The sequence below is a fragment of the Chelonoidis abingdonii genome, chromosome 15, assembly GCF_003597395.2.
Source record: "Chelonoidis abingdonii isolate Lonesome George chromosome 15, CheloAbing_2.0, whole genome shotgun sequence".
NCBI lineage: Eukaryota > Metazoa > Chordata > Testudines > Testudinidae > Chelonoidis > Chelonoidis abingdonii.
This window is the reverse complement of record NC_133783.1, coordinates 15,681,605-15,695,187: the sequence shown is the minus strand read 5'-3', so window position 1 is coordinate 15,695,187 and position 13,583 is coordinate 15,681,605. Positions and strand designations below refer to the sequence as shown.

General features: G+C 41.4%; 1 protein-coding gene across 2 annotated transcripts in view; it reads left to right on the top strand.

The window, feature by feature from the left end:
• The window catches only part of CCSER2 (coiled-coil serine rich protein 2), a 126,989-nt gene that overhangs the window by 60,524 nt on the left and 52,882 nt on the right, over window positions 1–13,583 (top strand). Inside the window, exons 1-3 of one of the 2 annotated variants that reach the window (XM_032796696.1) lie at window positions 5,927–6,063; window positions 6,817–6,976; window positions 7,692–7,887. In XM_032796696.1, the coding sequence (XP_032652587.1) occupies window positions 6,831–6,976; window positions 7,692–7,887 (342 nt within the window). In that variant the 5' untranslated portion in view covers window positions 5,927–6,063; window positions 6,817–6,830. Of the gene's footprint in view, window positions 1–5,926; window positions 6,064–6,816; window positions 6,977–7,691; window positions 7,888–13,583 lie in introns of those variants that run through there. The other variant, XM_032796649.1, reaches the window with a different exon arrangement.

Genomic DNA, 13,583 nt, shown 5'->3' with positions numbered 1-13,583 from the left:
CTTTCCCCATGCTGCAGAGGAAGGCGAAAAACTTTTAGGGCCTGGACAGCAGATGCCAGGGCATCATGGAGATATGTATTTTGCCCTCTCAGCCCTGTCCCACAATTCAGCTTTAATTGAGATGGCCAGTACCACTTAAAATAGTTTTAAAAATAAATAAATACAGTAACTCCTCACTTAGTCATCCCGGTTAATGTTGTTTCATTGTTATGTTGCTGATCAATTAGAGAACATGCTCATTTAAAGTTGCACAATCCTCCCTTTATAACGTTGTTTGGCAGCCAACTGCTTTGTCCACTGCTTGCAGAAAGTGCAGCCCGTTGCAGCTAGATGGTGGGGGCTTGGAACCAGGGTGGACTGGCAGCCTCCCTATCAGCTCCCCGCTCCCCTAAGTTCCCTGTGCTGCAGCCACCCAGCAGACTATCAATTGCCGGCAGTTCAGCTGTCCCTCCCCCAACTTCCCTGTGCTGTTCCTGCCCTCTGCCTTGCGGCTGTTCCTGGGAGCCTCCTGCTTGCTGTGCAGGGGCAGGGGAAAGGCAGGCTAATGTTAGGGTGTCCCCCTCCCCGCTACTCCTGGCCCTCGCTTACCCATCTCTGTAGAGCAGGGGTGAGGGGGGACATGACAGGTCCCAGGATGGAGAGAGCTTGCTGGCAGCAGCTGCTGTCTCAACTTTCTGATCTACTTAAAAAGGCAGTGTACTTAGAGTGGGGTCAGCGTTCTTAAAGGGGCAATGTGCAACACACACACATACACACACACACACGGTGTCTGTCTGTCTCTGTTTGCCATGCTGTCTCCCCTCCCTCCATTTGTGCTGCCTTGTAGAGTGTGAGGCTACATTAAAAACAAAGTGTTAACCCTTGAAGACTCAGTCGAGTGCTAGTTCATCATTTAGCAGTAAGACACTCCCTGGGAAATGTTCCACCCTCTGATTTCACCACCACAACCAAGCTTCACGATCATCATTGCTATGTACAATATTAAATTGTTTAAAACTTATACTCTGTGTGTGTGTGTGTGTGTGTGTGTGTGTGTGTGTGTGTGTATATATGTATAATATAGTGCGTCTTGTCTGGTGAAAAAAATTTCCCTGGAACCTACCCTCTCCCCACCCTTACATTAATTCTTATGGGGCAATTGGATTTCCTTAACATCGTTTTGCTTAAAGTTGCATTTTTCAGTAACATAACTACAATGTTAAGTGAGACATTACTGTAGAAACGTTGGCTAGACATGACTGCAATGGCCAGTCATGTGAAAGTAAACAATTCAGTAAGACAAGGACTTCTGCAGAGCTCTGCCTCTTTGACTGTGCTCCTCAGCTTAGTGAAGGAGAAGCTTCTGCCTCACTGAGTGCATACATTATTGCAGCTGAAAACGTTTTGCTTGAGGTGAAAAGTTGTTTTTGAATGTACATATCAGTGTTTAGCTGTGCAGTGAATATACACATCCCCAGCAAGTTAACCACAAATGCATGCAACTGGTAGATCACTTTTAAAAAAAAATGACTGACTGTACAAAGAACAATTTTCATAGCATCATAACCATCACATCCAGTTTCAAAGAACAGTAAAATGAAAGATGCTTATCAATGAGAATTATTTCCCTGCCAAATTTCAACTTGTAACCCCATATTTTTGTGCTGGAATTGCTCCCCTGCAAAAAAGGGTGAAATTTTGTCATGAGGGGAAAAGTGTATTCTTCAAGTGCTAGGTCAGTCTATAATCAATGGTAGAGTGGACCGTTTTGCTTTTTACCCGGGGGCTCCCCTGTCTCTACCACCCTGACCCTTTAAATAGCCCCTGGAGCCCTGGGGTAGCGGTGGCGGGGCTCCGGCGGCTATTTAAAGGGCCCAGGTCAGTTCAGGCAGCGGGGGCCCCAGGCCCTTTAAATAGCCTCTGGAGCTCCACTGCTGCTACCCCAGGGCTCCAGCAGGAAAGCTCTGGTGGCAATTTAAAGGGCCTGGGGCTCCAGCTGCTGCTGGGACCCCCTGCCCTTTAAATTGCCATCTGGGGAAGCTGGGCCACCCCATTACGGCGTACCAGCTCTTGCCCCGGTACGGCATACTGGCATACCGACTTACTTTCACCTCTGCCCTCAGACTACTGTGATGAACTGTCTGAGGCTCTTAAGGCATATGACAGTATGAACATGTGTCATTCCTCATGATAGGTTGCACCTCTCACAAGCATGGCTCTTTGTCACACTCTATTGCCCTCAAATTCATCACCTTGACAAGCCAGTGCAAATCCCGGATAGGATAATGTTGTCTCTGACCTGGTGGATGAGCCAAGACAACTTGTGCAGGGAAGTCCCTTTCTTTCTTCCCCTTCCTCCCATGATTCTGGTAACAGTTGCCTGAGCTGTGGGGTGGAGAGTGCATCTCAGCAACCTTTGAGCTCAAAGTTTGTGGACTACAAATGAGACCAGATTGCACATGAATGTCCTAGGATTATGTGCAGTTTTCCAGGTGCTCTAGCACTTTCCCCTTGCATTCAGGGCAAGACTGTCCATGTGCTTACCAATAACTGCTGCAGTTTTTACGTGAACAAACAAGGAAGAATCAGATCAGACTGCAGAGAGTTAGTCGAGCTATGGAACTTGGTCTCTCTCAAAGTGTATCACCTGTTCGGGGTCCAAAACACCATGGCAGATTGTCTGAGCAGATCATTCAGTTTGGACCTTTAATGGTCCCTCAGCACGAACATTTTAGCCTGGTTGTTTCGCATAGGGGGCTTTCTGTCCGTGGACTTGTTTGTGACTTGTCAGAATAGGAGGTGTTCCTGTTTATGCTCTAGGCCGGATTGCAGCCTGGGATGAATATCAGACACCTTCCTCTTTCCTTGGAGCAAAGTGCTCCTTTATATACCTGCCAGGGTCTTCCTGAAGCTCAAGGAAGATCATGGCTGAATGATCCATCGTGGCCAGTCTTGGGCTATAAGGATGTGGTATTCAGATGTCTGCAAACTAACACCTCAAGAACTCCTGCTGTGACCACTCGTGCTGTGACCTGCTGTCACATGACCATGTGGTGGACTTCCTGGTATGGCTCCTCCATGGTTGAATACAGAGGAGGCTCAACTGCAGTCTGGAATGTGCTCTTTCATAGCAGGGAACCATCCAGGAGACCTACTTACCTGAGTAAGTGGAAATATTTTTTTCATCTGGCCAGCCTCCCACGGTATGTTCCCCTACTCAGACAAAAATTCAAATGATCCTGGATTTCTTCTGAACTTATAGGAGTCAGTGTTAGTTCTTCGGTGCATCTTGTTGTCTGTACCTATGGACTCTCCCTTTGAGTTTGTTTTACACCTGTCAGTGAGGGTAGCTTTCCTGGGGGCCGTCCCCTTTGCTGGGAGGATAGGTGAGCTGAATACATTGGTCACTGAGCCATCATACACTGTTTTCTACAAGGAAAAGGTGCAGCTGAGACCACGTATCCCAAATTCTTTGAGAAAATTATTTCTGACTTTCACCTGAATCAGTCTGTGTGCTAGTGTTCTTTCAGAACCAAATTCATATATGGTTAAGTGAAGGCTCCACACCCTGTATGTCCATTGAGCTTTTTACTTGGATAGGACAAAGACCTTTTGAATTTCATCCAAGTTCTTTGTCTCATATGCACAACATTTGAGGGATCATCCAGTCACCACTCAAAGGCTCTCAAAATGGATCACAGATTGTATTACACTCTGTAACACTATCAGAGGCGCAACACTTTCTGACCAACTCATGGTGCACTCAGCCAGAGCTCAGTCAATCTCAGCAGCATTTATGCGTTTTCATTAGACATTATGCACTGTCTGCATAATTAAGAGGATTCAAATGTAGGAAGGTGGTCTGTAGCCTCTCTTCTGATGAGACTCTGAGCATCACAAACTACAGTAACAGCTTGGGAGTCACCTACAGTATAATGGACATAGGCAAGGACTTGAAGAAAAATGGTTACATACCTTTCTGTAAATTGTTCTTCTTTAAGATAGGGAGTATCTATCCCTATCCATTATGGGTCCATTATGTGACCCACTCTCCTTCCCAAGTGCATTGGAGTCTACTAGAGTATTCCAATGTGAAGGAACTAAGGGATGAGAGGGACAACTCCATCCTTTATACCTTCACTGTGCAGCATGAGAAACTTGGCGATTGGAGGGGCCATATCTACAGGTATCGCTAGGGAAAACTCACTGGGACTAGTGAACAAAGTGAATGCACACCTACAATGAAATGGACATATGCAACGTATCTCTAAGAACAACAGTTATAGAAAGCTAATAACCATTTTTTTTATTGTGACACCTGTATTGAAAAAGGTCAAAAAACTGTTCCCCAATGGGAGTGGTCTTCCACTAATAGTGGCTGGGAATTTTATTGGAAAACTGATGGGAATCCCTTAATAGAATATCATTTGGTACTAAAAATATTTTGTTTATAAAGCTCTTAAAACACAAATGCAAAAATTGAATTTCAAATACAGAGACCAGAATGGTGCTGGTGAGGAGAAATTGGAAACACCATTGCACATATGAATAACTAAATAAGCAAAATTCATATTTTGAAAAGGTTCATTCTCACCTCCAACTATTTCGTACAGTTAGGGTTGCCAGGCGTCCAGTTTTTGACCAAAACGCCCAGGCAAAAAGTGACCCTGGTGGCTCCCGTCAGAACTGCTGACCGGGTTGCTAAAAGTCCGGTCAGCAGCGCTTCAGGGCTAAGGCAGGCTCCCCACCCAGCTCCGCATTGCTCCCGGAAGTGGCCAGTATGTCCAGCTCCTAGGTGCAGGGGAAGGCATGGGAGCTCTGCATGCTACATCTGTCCAAGCACCATCTCTGCATCTCCCATTGGCTGGGAACTGTGAACAATGAGAGCTGCAGGGGCCACACCTGTGGGAGTGTGCAGAGCCCCTATGGCCACCCCAGTACCTAGGAGCCGGATATGCTTCCCACTTCTGGGAGCTGCCTGAGGTAGGCGCCACCTGGCCAGAGCCTGCACCCCAACCCTCTGCCCCAGTCCCAAGCCCCCTCCTGCACCCAAATTCCCTCATCCTTGGCCTCCCCCTGGAGCCCTCACCACGTCCTGCACCCCAACCCCCTCCCCCAGTCCTGACCCCTTCCTGCATCCCAAACCCCTCATTTGTGGCCTCACCTGTAGCTCTCACCTCCTCCTTCACCCCAATCCCCTGCCCCAGCCTAGAACCCTCTCCTCCACCCTGAGCCCCTCATTTGTGGTCCCACCCCGGAGCCTGCACCGCCAGGCGGAGCTCTCATCCCCTTCTACATCCCAACCCCCTGTCGCAGCCCAGTGAAAGGGAGTGAGGGTGGGGAAGCAGGAGGGATGGAATGAGCAGAGGTGGGGCCTCAGAGAAGGGGTGGGGCCTCTGGGCAGGGCAAGGGTGTGATTAGAAAGTTGGCAACTCTATGTGGAGTCACAATTTTGTTTGCAAAGCTGAATCATAATGAAATTACTTACAAAAGTATAAACAAATACATTTATAATGTACTCATATAATGAGCTATAGGAGGCAGCTTTTAAAAATAATTGTTTACTATACTTTGGTTTATGTAACCATTCACTTTTTAAAAGATTTTTTTCTTTGTATCTTGATTATTTTGATTATAAAAGTAGCTCATAAAATTGAGCATAGGTACAATGAATTATTACAACACTATCTTAATTTAGGATTACTTTGAGCCTCAAATGCAGTTTACTGCCTAGGATTATACATAATTTAATTGATATCAACGCCCTCAGAATACTTCATAAGCATACTGAAACTTTGCTTGTTCCATTCCGGAGTCTGGGATAGTGCTTAAATGCTATATATAGAAACAGTTCTAGCTCAACAAGTATGTACGCAGTGAGTGAGGATGGTAGTTTTAAATCACAGGGTAAAACTGGGCTTGCTTCCCAACAAAATGCAGGCTGGGAACCAAGCAGGAAGGAAGGCCTGTTTATCAATGTCTTACGTACAACTGTGTCTGAGTAGGCAGCTGAGTAACACAATGTTCTGTTGTGTAAAGTTCCTCTTCTAGAGACATGCTGACAATGTGAGGAAAACTCTTTGGGTAAGTGACAGGGAAGTCTAGCAGCAGAACAGTAGTTTATAACTTTAACTTTTTTGCTGCGTCTGACTGCAAGATAGTAGTTGAATTTTGGCTTTGTTTCTAGTGGTTTACAAGCTGTTGCCAAATTCAGTCTTCTCAAATTGTTTGTGGACAAAAGCTGTTTAAATCTGAAGAAGTTTAATGTTTTAAAAGATTTCTAAAAATCTTAAGGATTTTTTCTGAAGCTAAAAAAAAAATTAGGCTACAGCCAGTTTGGGATATTTTTTTAAAATGAAAAATTGTTCTTTATTGCAGAACATTGTATTGGCCACTTTCTAAAATATTGTCTTCCTGTATTTTGAGTATTGTTCCTAAGTCTTAAAAGGCTAATGATACCGATAGTAAAAAGAGAAAAAATATTTTCTAATATCCAATTGTCTTCTAAAAATGTTTTAAATCTTAAGTTTTACATTTTGTAGATTCTGCTGCAGGTTCTGATCACTTTTTATTTTTATTTAAACAATATAACTTCTGACATTATTACAAAAAAGATTGTGGAGATGAAAAGTGAGGCATTACAGGTGGTCTCTTATGACAATCCTGATCCTTGTGTGCTCAGCTTACCTCACTTTTATGATCAGGTTAGAGAATTCATGTTTCAGATTGTAGTTGTGCACCTATTAGTAATATCTGATTAACATTTACTTGTATTTTTTTGTGTAGTGAATGCCTTTAGAATGTTATGTACATAACTTTTTTTTAACATCTGTGTAGTGGATTGTGAAAATATGAATCGTTATGATAGACAAGACAGAAATACGCGACAGCAGCAAGATGGATTCTGGAAGAGGACACCGCAGCATTGGAGTGCACAAGACCCCTATCACTTGGGCCATGCAGGCCACTTTCCACATGGTAAAAATGACCTGAGCAGGTAAGGACTGTGTTGCACCTCTTCTGAGGGAGTTGTTAGAAATTAATGTATTCTGGTGTGTGGTTTCTTCTGATGAAGGAGAGGTTATAGCATTTTCAGAGAAGTGGTGTGCCCATGTTTAGATTTTTTTTGAGAGAAGATGACACTTATACTGGTAGTGCTCTAATATTCCCTTCTTTAAACTCAGATCTTTTCCAGGGGATTGTAATTCAGATGCAAATATTTTTCCCTAACTAGTTTGTGTGTTTAATATTATAAGTGCACAGTCAATTTCAGCATATGCGCTCAAGGGAAAATGCTTTGCTGGTTTCTTTGTTCCAGCCCATGTCACATGACAAGTAAAAGTGTTTCTATTTTATTAAGAAGTAAATAGTGTTGCATTTTTTGCAAGCTTGCTTGTATGATGGTGCAGGTGTGAACTGATCCCGGATTACAGGGAACTGAATTAGTTTGTGAGACACTTCTTGTAGATGTGTAATAACATACAGAATTTTGTATCAGGATAACACTGGCTTTGTTTTGTGAACGTTTTTCTCCACTTGACAATCTAAATAAGTGTAGCCTATGCCATTTAGTGCTCTGCAATTTTAAAAATTGCTTACAGCATTAATAATACACACACTACTAAAATGTTCTCTCATTAAAAAACAGAGCTCACAGACTTTAGCTCTAGATTAAGACTGCTGTTGATTTTTATCTAAAATATTTCCTTCAGGGGCTCCAGCCACTTAGAGTCTGCTGTTGGTCACTTTGAAGGCTATGGAGCACCAAACATCTACCAGACTCCTAGACAGTTGGTGGGCTTACGGGAGAACACAGTGATGCTTGATGAAATGACCCTTCGGCATATGGTTCAAGACTGCACAGCTGTAAAAACTCAGTTACTAAAACTGAAAAGATTACTGCACCAGGTTAGTGTATTATAAAGAGAAGAAAAGTGAGAGAGAAGGTGTGTCTGTTTTATTATGCCATGGTTCTCTTTTATTATATAATGAACTATAGCAATATTTAAGATTCTGTTCTCATTAATTTATACTTAAAAAGTACACCTCTTCCTCGATATAATGCTGTCCTCGGGAGCCAAAAAATCTTACCACATTATAGATGAAACCGAAATATATCGAACTTGCTTTGATCCACCAGAGTGTGCACCCCCCTGAGCACTGCTTTGCCGCATTATTGGGTCACGTTATGTGAGGGTAGAGGTGTAACTTATACCTTCCTAGTACTGTAAAAGTGTCCTAGTTAGGAGCCTTGTCTATTCGTTTCCACAAAATAGACACAGCTATCCTGTTGGAGTTTTTTTTATTGAGGGAAAATTGGTAAATAAGTGATCTTCTAATTTTTGTGAATTCAAACAAAGCATGGGGTTCAGTGCAGGTAAGATAGATCTCTTTACTTAATGGTGAAGTCCAAGATGGCAGCAAAGAGTAAAATCTTCCTCTTCAATTCCTTTGTCAAATGCACATCAAAGAATTCAGCTTTTTGCCCAGGGTAAAATACTTAAGAACTCACTTGCCTGCTTGCTTTTCACCTTATCCATATGTCAGCACAATGTGCTTATCGACCGCTGGCTAATTATCAGTTCACATGCAGTGCTAAAATTTGATCTACTCTTTAGTACATGAAAAAAGATGAGTTGCTTAAAACTTCTTAAGAGGCTTCTTTCATGTCTACAAAGCTTGACAAATAAATGGCAGAGTTAATAAGCTAGAAGATGATTCTGCAAAAGCATGAATCTTCAGTTTCAAAGATACTCTCTTAAAAATTAGACAGGAAAGAGAAATTCAGGCAAACTTTGAAGGAAGACAAGTTTCCTCTTAAGATTTTTACTTTAGCACCTGTCTACATTTGCCAAGTGTTCTTAAACTCCAAAGAACTTGGGTATTTAACTTTTAAAATTCTTTGAATTCAAATGTGCGAAAATTAGTAGAAAAGGAATTGATTTATATTTACATGCCACTAATTCAGGAGAAAACTTCAATTAGCCTAATTCATTCCTTTGTGAAAGGCTAATGGAAAGTTTGGATGTCATCAGGAGATTACTGTTTTAATAAAAAATAGTTTAAAGTATACAGTTTTTATGGGGAATTCAGTAATAGTTATCCCGTATCACATTACAGGCTCCCTCCTACAAGAAGCCAAGCACCTCAACTCTTAGCTTTAGTAAGTTTGAAATGCAGAATAACTATTGGATTGCTTATTGATTGCAGCTAGGCGTGGGACAGGCCCTCGCTGAAAATGCAAATGCCCATTACTAATTTATATATCACTTGTGAGATGGTAACCATAATAAAGGAAGCAGAAGTTTGTGTGTGTGCCTGTTATGCTGTCATAAACGGGTAGCTAAGGGTTAATGTTTCTTTTGCCTGTAAAGGGTTAACAAAGGAAACCAAACACCTGACCAGAGGACCAATCAGGAAACCGGATTTTTCAAAGCTCAGGGAGGGAAGTTTTGGGGTGTGTGTTCTTTGTTCTGTTCTAGTGCTCTCTCGGCTCTGGGAGGATCTCTCTACCTTCAGGTTTCTTAAATCTTCTGTTTCCAAAGTTGATGATCAAAAGTAGAAAAACAATAGGCCTTTATTGTTTTTTTTTTTGTATTTACATGTGTGTAGTTGCTGGAATGTTTTAAATTGTATTTCTTTTTGATAGGCTGTTTATTCATCTTTTCTTTTAAGCCAATAACCTGTATTATTGTCACCTTGATACAGAGACCATTTTTATGTCTTTTTTTTTTTTTTTATATAAAGCTTCTTTTTAAAACTTGTTGGATTTTTTTCCTAGTGGGCTCAGGGAGATTGAACCTGCAGCTCACCAGGGAATTGTGGGAGGGAAAGGAGTGGGGAAGCTGAATTGTCCTCTCTGTTTTGTAATTCAAGGAGTTTAAGTACAGTAATCTTCCAGGGTAACCCAGGGAGGGAAGCCTGGGAGGAGGTAAAGAGGGGAAGGGAAGTGGGGTATTTCCCTTTGTTATGAGACTCAGGGCATCTGAGTCTGGGGTCCCCAGGGAAGGTTTTGGGGAGACCAGAGTGAGGCAAACACTGGAATTTTTGGCTGGTGGCAGCGCTATAAGATCCAAGCTGGTAATTAAGCTTGCAGGTTTCATGCTAGCAACTTATTTTCTGAACTCTAAGGTTCAGATCTGAGTAGGAAAGCTATGACATATGCATACATATATTTAAATGTTGATTTGTACTTAAACCCTCTTCACTGACAGTGGTGACTTTGGCAATATCACTTTTAATTCTGGACAGACTTAGGAGCGTAGAAGTGAGACAGTGAGGTCAGATAGGAGCAGGTTACAGACTTCAGTAGGAGAGATGTTGTAAATTTCACCAAGATTGCGAGTCTAGGAGACAGAGAGGATGGGAATCAATATTGGAGAAAGAAATGAAAGGCAAAAAAGAGGGAATAGGCAGAAAACTGAATGTTCTGCTTTGGAGAGGTCAGGTCGGGTGTCAGAAGCAGCTGAATATCCAAGACAATGTCTGAGAGGGATCTAGAGATGAGACTAGGCAGAGAGAGACTGGAAGATTCATTAACACAGAGATAGTAGTTGAAACAGTAGGAGAAGATTAGGTGTGAGTAAAGGGGAGAGAGTGTGGAAGCTTAATGGACACCAACAAATGCAGGGAAGATAAGTGAATTTGGTGCAAATAATGGATCTAATGAAGCAATGCTCCACAAAGTGGGAGGACCAATAAAGCAGAGGGTCATGGAAGCTGGGAAACGAGGGTGATCCATATCCTAAAGCAGTAGGGAGATATAGAAGATGAGGCTAGAGAAGAGTTCCTTAGATGTATCTTGGACTCCTTGACTGATTTCACTGAGGTCAGTGTTATTGGAAGATGGAATCCAATTTGGGGATGGATCAAGAAGAGAATTAGAAGAGGAAGTAAAGGCAATGAGGGGTTCATAGATTCCAAGGCCAGAAGGGACCATTGTGATCATCTAGTCTGACCTGCTGGATAGCAGGTCATAGAACTTCTAAAATATCTCCTCTGGGATTATTTTGAAGAACATCCCAGTCTTGATTTTTAAAAACATCAATGATGAAGAATCTCCCATGACCCTTGGTAAATTGTTCCAAAGGTTAATTACTGTCACAATTAAAAATGTACATCTTGCTTCCAGTCTGATTTTGTCTAGATTCAACTTCCACCAATATGATTGTGTTATACCGTTCTCTGTTAGGTCAAAGAGCTTATTATTAAATATTTGTTCCCCATGTAGATACTTACATTTATAGTCAGCCCTCAGCCTTATTTGTTAAGCTAAATAGATTGAGCTCTTTGAATCTATCACCATAAGGCATGTTTTCTAATCCTTTAATCATTCTTGTGGCTCTTCTCTGAACTGTCTATAATTTATCAACATCATTCTTGAATTGCGGGCACTAGAACTGAATACAGTATTCTAAGAGTGGTCACACCAGTGCCAAATATAGAGGTAAAACAACCTCTCTACTCCTACTTGAGATTCCACTGTTTATGCATTTCAGGATCATATTAGCTCTTTTGGCCACAGAATCACACTGGGAGCTCATGTTCAGTTAATTATCCACCATGACCTCCAAATCTCTTTCACAGTCACTGCTTCCCAAGATAGAAGCCCCTATCCTGCAAGTATGGCTTATATTCTTTGTTCCTAGATATATACATTTACATTTAGCTGTATTAAAACACATTTATGTGAGCTCAGTTTACCCCTTGGTGTAAAAGGGACAGGTTGAATGGTAAGAGCAGATGGTAAGGTTTGGAGCCTGTCAAACAGCAGGTTGGACAAATGGAAATTAAGGCTTTTTATCTGATCCATAACAATATGACTTTCTGCTGAGTTACTGCAGAACATATGGTATGCAAATTCACAACTAGTTAGTCGCATATAATACTTTAGCACCAATGCCATTTTTAAATTGGGGATCAAAATCTAGATGATACTCTTACCAAGGTGAAGATTTCTACATAGTGCAAGTTAAACTCCTTGTTCCTTGAGGTAGTATTGCATTAGCTCTAAACATGAATTGTGTGTGCGCGTTCCCCAATTGGATGTTAAAAGTTGTGAAGAAGATGTTGTTGGTAAGATTATTTCATTTAAAGACATTTGATTGATTATTTACAAAGAACGATTTCAACTACTGTATCACACATTCACAATATTCCAGTTACATTTTAAGATGCATTGTAAAGAGAGCTGTTGAAGACTCACATTTGTAGTTGACTTTGTCAGAAAATTTTAGATTTTGTTGTCCTATCTAACCTAGTTTCAGACCCAAGAGTAAACAGAAGTTTTATTTATCACATTAGCAACAAATTTTTTCTATTACTTCACTCGTCACCCTGAACTAACTCTCTAACGCTGATATACCATTGAACTGGTGTGTTAGAACAGCTACGTAAACAAAGGATTGCAGCATGTGTCATACTAGAACCCTTTGATTTACACCAATGTTGCCCACCACCTTCAACAGCTCCCTTGACTGGCTGCTGTGCCTCCCATGCCCACATTTCTCATCCTACTCCAGCTCCCATTAATTATTCAGCAAAGTTTTAGGAACAGATCTTGTGAAGAGATTAGCAGAGCTGGGAGATCTGCCAGAAACTTTTCTGAAATGTGGGAAAATATCACTTTATTAGCTTAATACTGTCACTTTTCTTAACTTACTTCTCCATTTAGTTTTAATATTTGAAAGTTTGTCTTCATTTTAGACATAGGTAAAGCTCACAGTAAACTCTCAGATGTGGCTGTGTCTACAGATCTAAGAAGTGTCAGAGTCCTCTCAAAATGGTTTCTTGGGCAAAATTTGCAAAAGTGCCCATTGGCTTTCACTATGACTCAGGGTCCTAAGTCACTTAGGTGTGTAGGGAAAATTTTGCCCCTTTTAAGTGTCCTCATTATACCTTGTGAGTGGTGTGGCAATCGTTCAGGGATATATGCTTTTGAATTAAATCTCTCTGGGCTCTTCAAAGCTGTATAAAAGAATACAACACTTTTTGTTCTCTATGGACTAAGCTGTGTGAATTGTGAACAAGGCGGTAGCTTCCATTTTTACTATGATTCAGTTTACAGGAGATGATTTACTTAGTTGCCCCTCCCTGGCTAAGCTTGCATATTGCATAGCAGTTCAACAACAGTATATTTGACTTTAGACTTGGGTCACACCCCCGCTTCTGAAAGTTATTTCCCGTCATTCATAGGAAGTCTACTTGATTGTAAGAGTAATAACTTCCAACATGGCTTTTGCGTGACTACAGCTGATCACATTTAATTATCACTCTAAACCTGGGCTTGTAGGACAGGCTCCACTAGTTGTTTCACATACACTGTTGTACCAAAGGGTAATCATTTGGTTATTACAAATATAAAATTTAAAATACATACACATATAAATTTGTGAAGGAGTTAAGAAAATGTGATATGCTGTCTAAAATGTTGCATTCCTTGACTCTGAAAAGCCTTTAAAATGGTTTTAATGATTCCTGGATTTTCAAGAGATTGCTAATGGGAAACCGGTAAACCTCTAAAAGCAGTGCTTCAGATTTGGCACTGATAGGTAGGAATCAATAGTCTAAGGCTATGTCTACACTAACACTTTTGTGGGTAAAAC